Consider the following 16934-nt stretch of genomic DNA (forward strand, 5'->3'; position numbering starts at 1 on the left):
TCATTTAAGACTCAGTTTAACTTATTATCACTGTAGTTGTTTACTCTTATAAACATTGTAATAAGTCAGATTAGTATTGGATAACTATAAGTGTTAATTAGTACTTAATCCAGATAATATCCGGCACCTTGTCTGTATTGGTCCTTATCTTAACACATAAATCCAGTGCTAGTAGTATCCGGTTTGATATTGGCTATTTCAACCTTTTGAGATATTTGTGTAAAACTTCATAAAACAATTGAATCAATTAATTCAAAATCATTTGCTGTAATAATAGAAGTACCTTTAAAATAAAAATAAAATTTGGTTGTCTCTAACTATATCATTGTAACCTGTCCAAATACCATTTGATTGAAAATTATTTAAAAAATAACAATAATATTATCATTGTCTTGTATTCTCAATTTAATAATTTTATTAATATTTATTGTGTATATTTTAATTAGAATATTTTAAAATAAATGTTGTTTTGTGAATCATTGGTTATATAGAGAGCAGTCCCTAGCCTTAAGTGAGAGAATATTGGATAATAGTTTGCATATTTATATTTTGTCTATAACACAATTAGTTTTCGAGCGAATTCTACCACTGAACCAAACTTAAATCTGAACCAAAATACGCAAATTTAATAGGAATATAATCGGGTTAGAAGAAGACGATCTTTTAGATTTATTTCCTTTAATAAGTAAGCATATACGACAATAGAATACCTGGTCCCATGATCACCCAATCAGCTGAAGATGAAAGAAGACCATGCTGAAGGAATACAGTAGGTCTACTCTTGTTATAACCCGTGTCTCTAAATTATTCAAGTTACGAATATTTAAGTAATAATATAAAAAAAATACATTTTATCATCCAATCTAAAGATCAAACCTATTATTATTATATTTTGAGTGGCGTTTGTACTTTACTGGCGTTTTATCTGGTAGCTGTTTTATGGGTGCAGCGTTTTATGAGGTAGTGTTTTATCTATAATGTAGCGTTTATGAGTGTAGTGTTTTATGAGTGTAGCGTTTTATAAGTGTAGCGTTATATGAGGTAGTGTTTTATATTTGTAGCGTTTTACGAGTGTAGAGTTTTATGACTGTAGCATTTTATGAGTGTAGCGTTATATGAGTAAGTGTTTTATCTATGTTGCGTTTAATGAGTTAGTGTTTTATCTATGCTGCGTTTAATGAGTCAGTGTTTTATCTTTTCTGTAGCGTTTTATGAGTGTAGCGTTATATGAGTAAGTGTTTTATCTATGTTGCGTTTAATGAGTTAGTGTTTTATATTTGTAGCGTTTTACGAGTGTAGAGTTTTATGACTGTAGCATTTTTTTAGTGTAGCGTTATATGAGTAAGTGTTTTATCTATGTTGCGTTTAATGAGTTAGTGTTTTATCTTTTCTGTAGCGTTTTATGAGTGTAGAGTTTTTCTAGTATGACCGTAGTTTGTTCGGGTCAATTTAACAAAGCCGAAAGCGTACTTTAAAAATCTGAAAAATAAAATTCTGAAAACTTTTTAAAAGATCTCGTTTGTAACTAGTGCAGTAAATTAGAATTATTTTAGTTTTTGTGCCTGTTTGGAAACATGCGTGTTTTCGCCTTAGATTATCTTTTTGTTTGTCTGATTGGTTTATATTTCAAAGGACATTCGTCTTTGAAATCGAATATTTAAATTCTTTTTTTAGATAATTAAGATTCAAATCTGTGACTTTCATGCATAAAATGTTCCAGAATTGGAAAAATTTACACGTTTTCAAACAAAATGAATTTTAGAATTTATTAACTGTGATGTTTTTTCATTATTTTTGATCGAACTTGGAAAAAACATTTTGGCAAAAAGTTATTTTTTTTTATTTGTTTATGATACGGGATAAATGAGTTTAAAAAAGAATTAAACATCAAGATTTTTCTTCAGATAACTTTTAATGATTTTTGATCGAACTTTGAAAAATTTAGCAAAAGTTATTTATTCTTTTTGTATCTGATACGGGATAAATGAGTTTAAAAAAGAAAAACTTATCACAATTTTCTGGCCTTTATGCTATATTTAAGTTCATATAATGTTTATATTGAAAGATGTCTAAGAGATAAGAAAATTGTATTCTCACTTTCTAAGTTGCAATTGCAATATGCCAAGATCAGATGATTTATGTTTTCTTTGTTATAAAACGTTGAAATATTATTATGCAACCGCTTTAGAATCTTAGTTGATCACAAGTTGATAAGGATTTGTTTAAAAGTTACATTTGGCAAAACTTTACAAGAACATTATTAAAAACCTTATTAATTGTGGAATGTACATAAAAGCTTTCTCTTATTAAGTTTGAATTAAATATCAACATTTCTCTTTTCTCTTTTAAACCTCATCCCTTCTTTTCTCATCCTCTTTCCTTCTCTTCTCATCCTCATCCCTTCTCTTCTCATCCTCATCCATTCTCTTCTCATCCTCATCCCTTCTCTTCTCATCCTCATCCCTTCTCTTCTCATCCTCATCCCTTCTCTTCTCATCCTCATCCCTTCTCTTCTCATCCTCATTCATTCTCTTCTCATCCTCATCCTTTCTCTTCTCATCCTCATCCCTTCTCTTCTCATCCCCATCCCTTCACTTCTCTTTAAATCCTTTCCCTTATTTTCTCATCCTAACACCTTCTCTTCTCATTCTCATCCATTCTCTTCTCATCCCCATCCCTTCTCTTTTCATCCCCATCCCTTCACTTCTCTTTTAATCCTATCCCTTATTTTCTCATCCTAACACCTTCTCTTCTTATTCTCATCCATTCTCTTCTCATCCCCATCCCTTCTCTTTTCATCCTCATCCCTTCTCTTCTCATCCCCATCCCTTCACTTCTCTTTTAATCCTATCCCTTATTTTCTCATCCTAACACCTTCTCTTCTTATTCTCATCCATTCTCTTCTCATCCTCATCCCTTCTCTTCTCATCTTCATCTACTCTTTTCTCATACACATCCCTTCTATTCATCTTAGCTTTTCAGCCAAGTCTCTTGTATCTTAATCCCAATTATTTTATTTAAAAGTTTTTAAAAAAATGTTGTAAAAAAAGTAGCTGACCTTGAGTGTGGAATTCTGTGCATATTTAGAATATATCCGTCATCTGTAACAACAGTATGGGTCTCACAGGGGTAACCAGCATCTAGAATTCGTATAAAAATAGTTTGAAGCTTGTATTTATCATTGCAAAAAAAATGTTTTAAACTTTTTAACCTTTTTGAAGGGACTCTAAGCGTAATTTCAAGTGACCCTCTATTTGTAGAGTTGCTTTTGTAGAGTGGCATTTGTAGAGTGACGTAACCGATTTACAACGATACTCTTTAAACCTTTGTTTGTTAAAGGATTTCGCAGATATTATTATTTAAAAAAGCAGAAATTAAGTACCAAGAAACCGCTCGTAGTGTCTAAACTGTAACCTCGAGTCCATCGGCACCTTTGTCTTTGCATCACCACATTGATGTCCGGACCAAGGTTTGAAGGGTACCGTTGTAAATTGGAATGTCTCCCTTTATTTTGAAGGTCACTTGTAATTACAATTACAGTCCCTTTAAAAGGAAAACTAAATTGTGTTTGTCAGAAATGGTAAATCTGACTGATAGGTAACCCTTGGCGTGGCACATCAGTAATAAACCGGGGTTTTTGCGCAAAAAAATATCTTACAATTCTAAACAGCAAACTGTGAAAAGTTGAGTGCGTTGTTTCTTCTGATTATGATATTTTGTTGAGGGTATTGAGATTTATAATTGCATATTACAGAGACAGTTCAGGGCACAAACATCTTTAGAAACCAAAGCAGTGTGATTTCATTATCAAAATAACTAAAGAAGACGATTGTATAAAATCCTGCAGGACAAAAATAATCTTGTGCCAAAACAAGGCTCAAATTGATCTTGATGAAAATTAACTAATGTAAAGTTGTTAAAAAAAATTCGAAGTTTAAGTTCGATAGAAATTGACCGACACTTTTCGGATTTTTGAACATTTTTGTACACAACATGGATTCAGTATTTCCTTTCATTTAATAAATTCCTTTTTAAAAGATTTAAATTTCTCTCGGATTTGAAAATTTATGTGACAGGAAAGACAGATTTCAACTAATTTATTCAACTTTATGTTAAACAGGTAAAATATATATATTCCTGGAAACTATAGAATTATTAGATCGTTTTTCTCATTGGAGACCTCATCACAGATGCTTTTTTCTCTTTGGAGACCTAATAAGAGATCATTTGGAGACCTAATAAGAGATCATATTTATCTCTTGGAGATCTAATCAGGGATTCTATTTATCTCATTGAAGACCTAATCAGAGATCCTATTTATCTCATTGAAGAACTTATCAGAGATCTTGTTTATCTCATTGGAGATCTAAAGAGATTCTAATTATCTCATTGAAGACCTAATCAGAGATACTATTTGTCTTATTGGGGACTTCATATGAGATCATATTTATCTCCTAACCAGAGATTCTAATTATCTCTGAGATCTTATTTATCTCATAGGAGACCAATTGGAGATCCTATTTCATCACTTTAGAGACCTAATTATAGAAACTTGTCATTTTGATTTAATTTGACGGAAAAATTAACATTCTAGAAAGTGTACATATTTTAAACATATAATTTTTATTTTTCAGATGATGAGTTTTAGAAAAAATTGTAAAATAAAATATAGGTCAAGACAAAAAGAAATTCTGAAGAAGAAATTTCAATAGAATGTTTTCTTTAAATTGTGAAAAGAAATTATCAATTTACTCTTGTGGAGGTTTAGAATATAAAACCTGTAACTATATAGTGTGGAGGGTTAGAATGTTTAAACCTGAAATTATCTTCTGTGGAGGTTTATAATGTTTAAACCTGTAATTATCTCCTACGTGGAGGTTTATGAGTTTAAGCCTGTAAATATCTTCTGTGGAGGTTAAGAATGTTTCAACCTGTAATTATCTTCTGTGGAGGTTTAGAATGTTTAAACCTGTAATTATCTCCTGTATAGGTTTAGAATGTTTAAACCTGTAATTATCTCCTGTATAGGTTTAGAATGTTTCAACCTGTAATTATCTTCTGTATAGATTAAGAAAGTTTAAACCTGTAATTATCTCCTGTATAGGTTTAGAATATTTAAACCTGTAATTATCTCTTGTGGAGGTTTAGAATATTTAAACCTGTAATTATCTCTTGTGGAGGTTTAGCATGTTTATCCTCTGAATAATTTGGAAAGTCCAGATATTCTCCAGGTTCACCATTATTTTCCACCTCCTGGAAATTGCCAAATTTACTTTTTTAAATATTTGAAGGGGACTGTAAACATAATTTCATGTGACCATTTAAACCTTAATCTGAGAAATAATGATGGAGATATCGTCTGTTTTTAAAATATGTTTAATTCTGACAATTCCTTCGTTATATATCTGCTTGCATAATCCGAGAGTCACAATTGAAAATAATAAAATTTCAGATAAAATGAAGATGGTTGCTCGGACGTTAAGGTTATGATGGTTCCATTGAGAATGCTACATTCAACACTTTGAATGAAGAATCAATTACTCCTACAGGCCCTTTAAACATCTAAAGCTCTAATCACTAATTACTTTAGAAAGCATTAATCGATATCTTTAGGAGCTTAACGTATTAAGTTAATCCTGGAAACATGGCCCAATCAAAAATCACAAAAAAAGAGATGTAAAAAATACCAGTCCTCTGTTTTATTTTTCAACGTTAGTTTCTCAAAATTACCTCAATAAAGTCTGACCAGTCAACAGAATTTCCCAAGAAATGTTTTTCTGAAGTACATAAAGATTTTTTAAAATTTTATCATGATCTTTCCTCTCCATTTAAAAAGAACATCTTTTTGTTGATCGGTATTTTAAAGATTAAATTTAATGCATCTCATTCAGTGAAAATAGTTTTGATTGTGCCAGTCCTGGTTATTCAAATTTTTGTGGAAATTGATTTGAAATGTTTAGGTTCGGTTTGCATTTAAACACAAAATAGAGTTTACCAAGTGTGGCAGGGTTTAATTTTATCACGTTCCCGACTACCAGCTGAAAACAAAACAAACTGAATTATTAAACACATTTTTAAATCGTTTGAAACATAATTGTTGACACAAATAAAAGAACAAAAGGGATATTCCTTAACTTTATTGAATAATAGCATGAAATGAGAAATAAAAGCAAAGCAGTTTTAAAATATTGACCCTTAAATGGGAGTATCTAAACGGTTGAAAATGAAATAACATTGATTATTAGTTTTGGAAGGAATGGAACAGTTGGAGCTTCATGATGGTCAGCTCGCAGGTCTCAGCATCCTGGCAGCAGTTCTGGTCATCTAAGCATCGGGGAACTGGGGTGTCGCAGTTTGGTCACTACGTCAGAAAGATTAAAATCTTTCACTTCCCAGCCTTAATCCCGACATTAGCAGCACTTGTTGCTAGGGGAGACATCCAATTTAAGGGTCAATATTTTAAAACAAATTTGATTTTATTTCTCATTTCATGCTATTATTCAATAAAGTTAAGGAATATCCCTTTTGTTCTTTTATTTGTGTCAACAATAATATATAGTGAACCTCCATGTATACAAAGGCATGATAGAGTCACAACGGCACCATCAAAAGCGTTGTCTAGTCAAGTATGTACTTGATACACCTGAGGCCGAATTTAAAAATTTGAGCCGCGACCTAAATTTGAGAAGCGGCTCAAATATGGTTGATTCCACTTGAAATTATAGTCAATGTTTTAAGATTTAAGCCGGCGCTTAATTGAAACCGGTTTTGGGCAAATTTTAGACGTGGCTCAAATTCAATAAATTCGGACTCTGTTTATGTTAATTTGCACGGTTTCTCTCTAAAACTGACCTAAGCATTTCCAGGCTTCAGAAATTATAGAGAAATTATAATTAGATCCTTTTCAAGTCGGAAAAAATGACCTTGATCAGATTAAGGTTTTGAGCTGGTACCGTACGTTTTCAATCAAGCATACTTATATTTGTTTAATCAGAGGGTCACTTAGGATTACGAGGACAATACCTGTAATATCACGTCTATGGTATTCATGAAAAAATGTATCTTTATTAACTGTAAAAAATCTATTTGTACAAAACTTTTTAGAATTTAAGTCCATTGAACACTTTAAATTTTAAAGAATAAACCATAAAAATGTACTTTTAAAAATCTTGTTACAACATACATTAAGAACCAGACAAACTGTGAAATATAAGAACCAGACAAACTGTGGAATATGAAAACCAGACAAACTGTGGATTATGAAAACCAGAAAAACATTGGAATATGAAAACCAGACAAACTGTGGAATATGAGAACTAGACAAACTGTGGAATATGAGAATTAGACAAACTGTAAAATATGAGAACCAGACAAACTGTGGAATATGAAAACCAGACAAACTGTGGAATATGAAAACCAGACAAACTGTGGAATACGAGACCCAGCCAAACTGTAGAATATGAAAACGACATTATAATGCAGTATGCAGTAATAAAGTGTATTTAAGTGTAGTAAGTGATGAAGTCAAATAGTTTAAAAGAGTTACTTTAAAACCACTTAAAAAGTGAAATGGGTCTGTTTATACTGCACAATTGCTTTGTCTCATATTCATTAGAAAATTAAAAGGAATATGTTAGAAGTCGTCTTCCTATTCCAGAGTTTTCTGGTATTTATTGTGGACACTACTATAAAAATTTACCTGTAGGAGAGTCCCTAGTATAATTACTAGCGTTGATGTAACTAGCTTCATATCTAACAATAAACTGAGAATTGATAAGATCGCACTTGTTTATGAACCCTGGTATTATTACGTGATTCAAAGGGTGTCCTAGAAACAATCGAAATTTATTTTTGAATCGCTTGAATTGCTTGGTCTCTTATCAATCATATGGTACAAAATATTGTCTTTCTTATTTTAAATTCAAACTTTAATTGTTTGCATAAATATTGTTAGGCACTTTGTAGCTAGCCATTACATTGATTATTTGTGATGAAAAATATGAAATATTCATAGTTATATTGTAAAAAACTGCATGGCACTATTTTTTATTTCTATCATATGTTTCGAAAATATTTAAAATATCCACTACATTTGTATATCAAAATTTCTTTATAGGAAAAAATAATTAAATAATGAGAATATTGCCTTAACATAAACATCGGATACACAAACTTGAATGTTCATAAGAAGAATTGGTCTAATCCAAGCAAAATTAAGTAAAACATCGATACGATTAAGACATATATTTTATCCTACAACTTTTTCATTTTTTTACGAACACCCTCTCCATTAGGTTTCCCATATATTTATCAAGATTAACATGTTGGCGATAAAGATAAAGCCAGACAGAGGTTCAAGAGCCACGAATTTATGAATTATAATTTGAAAAATAAATGGGCTTTTATCATATTTTTACTTTTATTGTCGTTCTTGCTGTAAAATACAGTTAAAAGAAGAGCAAAATAATTGCGTAAAACAATATTTTTTAATGTTCCAATAAACATGGGAATTGAGAGTCGTCTTTGATTTCTTATAATCAATGCATGGCAAAGAAAGTAAAAAAATGAGGCTTTACGTCTTTTTATAAAGATTTTTATTTATTAAATAAATTGAAATTTGTAAAAATTTTGCAATAACTTCGTCAATTTTGAAGATACAGAAATGGTAGACCGTACATTTTGAAAAACTCGTGACCAGGCTATTTCGATATTAGATGTTTAAGCTGGAATACTGCAATAATTGTGTTCATAAAAAACGTCGCATGGATCGAAGACGATATTAAAGTCGTCACTGAATTCCCATGTTTATGGGGATATGTAGCTGTATAAACAAACATTTAAAATGAACACGATAAAACTTTAATCAATTATTCCAAATTAAAACTAATTTAAGATAATTTATTTTCAGAAACTGATTTAACTTAAGATATAAAAGTACAAATTATGCGAGGCAAAATTCAAGCTATTTTGAAAACAAAACATATATATAGGATAAAAACAATTTGATAAAGTATGGCAGTTATTCTTAGGTATATTTAAGACGATATTTGTGGCCTTCTTTCAGATGAGTATAAAACGGTTTTGCTTAGTACAGTTACAAACACAAATAAAACGATGTTCAAAATAATTTCTGGTCAAAAGTTGATGTTTCAGGATAATATCATGTTAATAAACATAATTTTATTGTTTCTTTAATCTCTTTTGCACAGCTGCACTAAACTAGAATTCATCATGCCGGTTCAACATTTCTCCAAACTGTGTTGCCTGAGATCCAACAAATACATCATATTTCTCCAGAATTTCCTCCTAAAGTAAAACCCGATAAAATGTCGTCTTCTCTAATTCAAAATGGCGGACTACCTGGGATAGTTTTTGGTCTTGGTCAGCATCAACAGTGGATAAAAGATGATGTGCTTCTGCCCAGGAATGATCAAAATCTTCCGGAACTAGCCAGTGTTTCATCTAAACACATTAACTCTTTACAAACAGGTCCAAGAAATAGGATTTTAATCAGGTTTCAAGTTCAAACTTATAAGAGGCCTAAATTTTGTCGGTAAATGCTCAAAAATATTTATATTTTAACATAACTACCAAACCCTTAACGATGCTTTGAAGCAAGCTCCTGAAAACTTTAATAAACAAGAACTTAAATTTCATACCCAAGTTTAATCTTCAAATATTTATTGGGCTTGTCTTTTAGTTTTTTTGTATCCGATAACTGTAAAACCTAAAGAACTTGACATGACCCGAAGAAAGGTTTATGGCCGGCCCGCCGAGATTAGAACAATCCGCAAAATTAAACATTGTTGTTATTATTTGAAAAAATACGAAGAAGGCCGGTAGATCGGCAACTAAAAGGTGAAATTGTTGAAAAAAAGAGGGGCGCAAAGCAATTTCTAGAAACATATGCTTACCTCTTGAAATGAAAGATAACCATCCTTATCAGTATCCTTGTGTAGGGAGAACTGTTCTCTCTCATCTTGAACCCACTCTGGTTCAATCTCTGGTGCAGTAGTGTCATACTTAACATTTAAACATCTTGGATAAAATCTAATACAGACATTCTTCCAGCTACACAAATCAAAGTCAAACCTTTTTTTGGAATACCTTTTCGCATTTTTTATGAAAATAACAGACCATCTAAAAATGTAAATTCGAAGTGACTCTCAAATTGCAGTGTTTTGTATGCCACAATACAATACAAACTTATCTTTCTTCAGATAGAAAACGTTGATATTTTATACCAATTTTGTCAATATAACGGTTTTAACTCACCATTTGCCAAAAATCGTCGATATACTCTTTAAGACTTATTTTTCCATCTTTATCCTTGTCCATATCATCCATAGTTTCAATAACAACAATATCTCTCATATACGCATGATCCTAAACAGATAAATTACTCTCTAAGAAAGGAATTGAGGAGTTTTTGCCACAAACTCTGATATTCTATTCCTTATATCTTTGCGACCCATTGTCTTAGACCTTATATATTTCCAAATATGATTTCCTTTAGATCAAGTCATCTAAGTTTGAAATATCAAAAGCTCATAATATCAGGTTGCAAAGATATATTAGATTATAATTGAGTTCGAAGCAATGGCTCAGTACTTTTATTGGATCAGGAACAATGAGAACTCAAATAAAAAGGTTTACCAGTTGACCAAAACTGGAAACCCTGACCGCAATTGTAATTGTGCTTTAAAAAAAGTTTCGCAATTTTTAATGCTCAACAAATTTCGCGTAAATAAAGTTGCACACAAAAAATTATTGCACGTTAGAATTTATCACAAATGATTTTTTCCTGCATTTCGGCTTATTGTTTGAGCATGTCTATACTGTCCATGTATTGTCCATTTTGATTTGTGCATTTCTGCAGCCTTTTGGCGTAAAATTTCTTCTTCTTTTCTAATTTTACCTCAGGATGAACAAATGCTGAGAACTCATCTCTATCTAGTTCTTTGTCTCCGTCCTTATCTGACATACGGAACCTTCTCTCATCCCTATGGATCATCCCGGAGTAGTTGAAACCAATAGGGAAGGAGTTCTCAGCGTCCTCCAAAGCCCCGTAGGTCAAGTTCCTAAAACCAACAATATGGGGCCATGTCATTTTGAAAAATTATCTAATACAAATCTCTTGACTCAATTTTTTTGTAGATTTCATTTCTGAGTAAAATATTGCTTTGATACACACATTGTCAACTGACTCCTAACTGACCCTGAAATGGTTTAAAGTGCGAATAAATACAACAAGCTACCAAACCAAATAAAAAGAAATAATGTGTAGAAGAAAATCATTCGACTGTTTGTTGATTATCACTGTATATATTTTGTTGGGATTGTTTTGATTATTTAGTAGACCCGAAATTTTAGACAACGGAATTGAATTGAGTCTTTCCCACGACCTCAAACCTTTTTTTTAGCTTACTTTAATTAATGATTTATGAAATTATAACCTGTATTCCGTCCAAGATATTTGATCCTTTCCCTCCGCAACCTTCTCCTCCCACATTTTCTAGCAGAACAGTTCAATATTAAGACTTTTAAAGGGAGTGTTCATGGATTTGAAACAAACTATTATAATATTTCGAGTTGAAACTATTATTTTTATTTCCATACGATGGTTCTTTTTGATAACATCAACAAAGGAACTGGTTTTCGATAACATCAACAAATGAACTGGTTTTTGATAACACCAACAAAGGAACTGGTTTTTGATAACATCAACAAAGGAACTGGTTTTTGCACAAACTTAAATGTTCAAATCCCTATATCTTTGCAACCCAGTGTCGTATAGACCTCAGCTATTTTAAAGTATGGATTCTGCTAAATTAAATAATCCAAGTTTGAAATATCAAAGGTTTAACATCATCAAGTTGAAAAATTAGAAAAAAAAATAGAGATTGTAGGAAAGACTAAATTCCTTAGCCTCTCCGGAATACTTTGTGGTCGTTAATTCTCGGACAATGGAGGATAATTATGAAGAAGTGCTGCGGCAGGGATTAACAATGTAAGTATAATAATGGTTTGTTGTCATGGCATGTAATGTAATAATAATTTCTAATAATAAATACTAGTCTATTTCTAATCATTAATACTAGTTTATTTCTAATTATGAATACTAGTCTATTTCTAATAATAAATACTAGTCTATTTCTAATCATTAATACTAGTTTATTTCTAATTATGAATACTAGTCTATTTATCATATAGTATAATTCTTTTTTTTAATAAAAATGTGAAGTTAAAAACAAATCCATTAAAACACCAAACCACCCCGCTTATCATTGAAGTACACTTTGACCCCTAGAAGTATGAGTTCACGGACTGTACAATTCTTGGTGATTTTGCGTGCATAAGCTATCTATGTTTATTTATTTATCTATGGTTATATCTGATGTTTCTGTCTCGAGAAATAGATATAAAACTGCGTCGATCAAATGTATACGAAAATTCATTTATAAGTTCGTATTACGTCACAAGAACTTCCACCAATGAGAGTGCAGTATAGGGGTCACATGATACAGACAGAGACATGTGACCACTATACTGCACTTCTATTGGTGGGAGTTCTGGTGACCTAATTACAGACTTTTAAATAATATTATCAATTATATCTATTAAAAATAAAATAAAAATTACAAAACAATAATTGAAGAAACCCTAAGTTACAATTAGGTTTCTCTGGAATATATCTTCGTTTTCAGATTGGTTGCGTATTTGCTGAATACTGTTTAAACTTACTATTTCTATACAAAATTGTATATATATGAATTTTTGTATAAATTTGACACAGTTTTATATCAATTTCTCAAGACAGGAACATCAGATATAACTGTTATGGGTCGCGATCAAGAGCTGAACTGATTAGCATTCAGCCTATAGCCCTTTCATTTTTCCTTTACAGTCCCTTTAAGGTTAGTCCTAATAGTTTAAAGGCTTTGAGGCTCCCTGGGATACATGATATAATAGATGGTTTAATTCTATACTTTGAGGCTCTCAGGTATACATAGGATACATTGGATGGCTTAATCCTATACTTTGAGGCCCCCTGGTATACATATGATATAATAGATGGCTTAATCCTATACTTTGAGGCTCCCTGGTATACATAGGATACATAATAGATGGCTTAATTCTATACTTTGAGGTCCCCTGTTATACATAGGATATAATAGATGGCTTAATCATATACTTTGAGGTCCCCTGGTATACATAGGATAAAATAGATGGCTTAATCCTATATTTTGAGGTCCCCTGGTATACATAGGATATAATAGATGGCTTAATCCTATACTTTGAGGCCCCCTGGTGTACACGGGATATAATAGATGGCTTAATCCTATACTTTGAGGTCCCCTGGTATACGTAGGATATAATAGATGGCTTAATCCTATACTTTGAGGCCCCCTGGTGTACATAGGATATAATAGATGGCTTAATCCTATACTTTGAGGTTCCCTGGTATACATAGGATATAAAAGATGGCTTAATCCTATACTTTGAGGTCCCCTGGTATACATAGGATATNATGGCTTAATCCTATACTTTGAGGTCCCCTGGTATACATAGGATATAAAAGATGGCTTAATCCTATACTTTGAGGCACCCTGGTATACATAGGATATAATAGATGGCTTAATCCTATACTTTGAGGCACCCTGTTATACATAGGATATAATAGATGGATTAATCCTATACTTTAAGGCACCCTGATATACATAGGGTATAATAGATGGGTTAATCATATACTTTGAGGCCCCCTGGTGTACATAGGATATAATAGATGGCTTAATCCTATACTTTGAGGTCCCCTGGTATACATAGGATATAATAGATGGCTTAATCTTATACTTTGAGGTTCCCTGGTGTACATAGGATATAATAGATGGCTTAATCCTATACTTTGAGGTTCCCTGGTATACATAGGATATAATAGATGGCTTAATCCTATACTTTGAGGTCCCCAGGTATACATAGGATATAATAGATGGCTTAATCCTATACTTTGAGGTCCCCTGATATACACATGATAAAATAGGTGGCTTAATCATATACTTTAACCATTAAGTTCTCACAGGTTTTCTTCCACCGAGTGAAAAAGTTTTTATTGTTTGATTTTTTTTCTGAATAATTCCTAACCATACCCATCTCCATTTGAATCTATTCTTCCCAGGATTATTTTCAACCTTCGCAGTGATTCCTCAGGACTAAACAAAATTCAAATTTTAAAAAGTGAAGAATTTTATTTTCAGTTCAATTTTTGCTTTTAGTTTTCACCTCACCCTGAACTAACCAAAGCGAGATGCGTTCGGTTTCTTCAAGATGAATTCAATCTCGTTTTGGTCTTTAATTCAACAATCTTCAAACTTATACATGTGCATTTAAATTAAAACACATCCGCAGACAAAAAAAGTGAAAAAAAGGGAAGAAAAAAAACTTATGTTTAATAAGTCAAATAGTGATCAAAAGGCACTGTTAAATCAGCCTTACCTGAGAGCATCAAACTGGGAGCTAAGGTCATCTCCAAGAAATGCATCATGATCATAATCAAATCCATCATCCTCTCTCCGGGCGGTATCTACAATAGACAGTTAATTAATTAATTCGTTATCTGTCTACCTTTCTACCTGATTTGTCTTTCTACCTTTCTTCATGTCTACATGTCTTCCTGTTTACTTGTCTCCCTGTCTTCCTGTCTACCTGTCTACCTTTCCTACCTGTATTGTGTTTACATGTCTATCTTTCTAAGTACCTTTCGTAAACATGTCTACTTGTTTAAATGTCTACCTGTCTATTTCTTTATCCAGTTTTTATAATTTTTTTATATTACAAATTCCCCCTTACCCCTCTCTTTCTACACTGGCCCCCCTCCCTTCCTTCTACAATTTCTAATCTAAGAATATTATTATATTATAATCCAAGGTTAGTGGTATAAAGATGAATATGTATATTGGAATACCATGGTTCTTTATCAAGAATATTCATCAAATCTTTATATTCACTTTCAGACTTCATACGTTCATTCAAACACTTTTTACATACAGGGTGTCCCATTTAACATGATAGTTGAGAGATGACTGTAATATCGTCTTTGAGCCTTGAAATAGTTTGCAATATTAATTGATTCCCCTATTTCTAAATGTAAAATTATTGAAATAATCATCTCAAAATGCGTCAAGCCCTCCCATTTCAAAATGTGCATCCGCATTTTTTGTGTTTTCAAAATGTTTGATAAATTGAAATTTGTTGGAAATTCGTAATAATTAAGGCACAAAAAGGCAGACCACATTTTGGAAATACCAAAGAAATCTTATAATAATTGTTTCAAAAAGCATACACCTAAAATGAGGTTGAGAAATGACTGCTATAATGACTGCCGTAATACAGAAAATAGAAATATGAGTTAAATTCAATCTTATAAGGACCTTTAGATTGAGTTTCCTTTAAAGGGATCTTTATAGCTTTATAAAATAATGCTTATTGTTTATTATGCATAATAATTGAAAGCTTAAAAACTTAAAGGGACCGTTCACTTATTTGGGTAATTTCAGGGTAAACTGAACTGCCTATTCGCTCTTGATTGGTAATAGTCTTACTTTTCAATGACAACTGTGGCCGGAGAAAAAGCCGATTTTTCGTTCAGAATTTGAGCGGAAAGGGATGGTCCCTCTCTATAGACACTATATATTTGATGTTTTTTTCAGTAACAGCAGCCCAATAACATTTAAATTTATTATATTTTAATGTCATTATGTGTTCGTTATTATGAACTAAAATATGAAAACTTTTGATATTTGAGTTAGCAAGAAATTTACGTTTTTCGTATTTAAACATGTAAAATATGTATACAAAGACGACGTCTCTACGACAATCAATTAATCATTACTCGTATTTTGGCTCGTAGATTTTGTAGATTTTGTCCGCGTATGTGCACAACTTTTCATTTGTCATGCCGCGTTCAATTCAGCTTTTTACACAGGCAATACACAATTTTGAATGCGATAAAATAGTGTTATTTTAGAAATAGAAAGTTAAAAAACAACAAAAATTAAAAAATAATGACATTTACAATTAACGATCAGATACTACAGTTTAATTTTATATTCGAAATTTATTTTGATTCACAACATACTGAAAAAAAACATCAATTAGTGTCTATAGAGAGGGACCGTCCCTTTGCGCTCGAATTCTGAACGAAAAATCGGCTTTTTCTCCGGCCACAGTTGTCTTTGAAAAGTAAGACTATTACCAATCAAGAGCAAATAGGCTGTTTAGTTTACCCTGAAATTACCCAAATAAGTGAACGGTCCCTTTAAAAGAATCGGATTACTTGGTCACTCTCACAATACCTTGCATTGCATTGTGAAACATTTTGACAGTTTAAATACTTTCTTTTTCTCATTATTTTTGTGATTTTTACCATCGCTTCGTGTTCTTAGATTATTTAAGATTATTTTAGATTATATTAGATTTTTGCTAAAAATATTTTACCAGATAAAGGTCGTCCTCTTATAATCCTTGAATCAGATCTGACAAAATCCTAAAATATTATTAAAAAGTATCTTTATTTTAATTTTTTATTGTATTCATTTTATAAGAATTTACCTTGTCCAAGCTTGCAGCATGGGTGCATGCTGTAAATATTAAAAATTGAGTTAACAAACTTAAACTCAACATTTTGGAAGATTTTCTAAAAATGCTGTTCGAAGACTTTAAATGTCGTCTTCTTAAAATATAAATTTAACTAACAACCAAATGTTATTTTTATTATGAAAACAACCAGAAAAACGCTGGAAAAAGAAAATTTTGAACCAATTTTTAAAGTTTATCTCACAAAAGTGTATGCTGCAGGGTATTCTATGAACACAAAAATTAAGTAACCAATGCACTGTGCGTGCACATAATGTCACTCGTATTCAAGAAATTGATCC

The 16934-nt window shown here is 31.6% G+C and overlaps 3 protein-coding genes across 3 annotated transcripts; all 3 read right to left on the reverse strand.

The window, feature by feature from the left end:
• Positions 1–663: 663 nt before the first annotated feature.
• Positions 664–7796, reverse strand: LOC111716140 (gastric triacylglycerol lipase). Its single transcript, XM_023491565.1, has 6 exons — positions 7700–7796; positions 5996–6038; positions 5731–5777; positions 5160–5253; positions 3059–3140; positions 664–799 (listed from the first exon to the last, which is right to left on the reverse strand). The coding sequence occupies exons 1-6, from the start codon at positions 7748–7750 to the stop codon at positions 679–681; spliced, it is 438 nt and encodes a 145-aa protein (XP_023347333.1). The 5' UTR covers positions 7751–7796; the 3' UTR covers positions 664–678.
• A 1081-nt stretch (positions 7797–8877) lies between these two features.
• Positions 8878–11562, reverse strand: LOC111716141 (calumenin-B). The gene is made up of 6 exons (XM_023491566.1): positions 11457–11562; positions 10919–11081; positions 10276–10386; positions 9915–10022; positions 9361–9462; positions 8878–9306 (listed from the first exon to the last, which is right to left on the reverse strand). The coding sequence occupies exons 1-6, from the start codon at positions 11510–11512 to the stop codon at positions 9220–9222; spliced, it is 627 nt and encodes a 208-aa protein (XP_023347334.1). The 5' UTR covers positions 11513–11562; the 3' UTR covers positions 8878–9219.
• Positions 11563–14122: 2560 nt separating this feature from the next.
• LOC111716143 (calumenin) lies at positions 14123–16731 on the reverse strand. The gene is made up of 4 exons (XM_023491567.1): positions 16609–16731; positions 16495–16543; positions 14494–14581; positions 14123–14210 (listed from the first exon to the last, which is right to left on the reverse strand). The coding sequence occupies exons 1-4, from the start codon at positions 16678–16680 to the stop codon at positions 14138–14140; spliced, it is 282 nt and encodes a 93-aa protein (XP_023347335.1). The 5' UTR covers positions 16681–16731; the 3' UTR covers positions 14123–14137.
• Between the last annotated feature and the right edge of the window lie 203 nt (positions 16732–16934).

Source organism: Eurytemora carolleeae, unplaced genomic scaffold, assembly GCF_000591075.1.
Source record: "Eurytemora carolleeae unplaced genomic scaffold, Eaff_2.0 scaffold1971, whole genome shotgun sequence".
Classification (NCBI taxonomy): Eukaryota; Metazoa; Arthropoda; class Copepoda; order Calanoida; family Temoridae; genus Eurytemora; species Eurytemora carolleeae.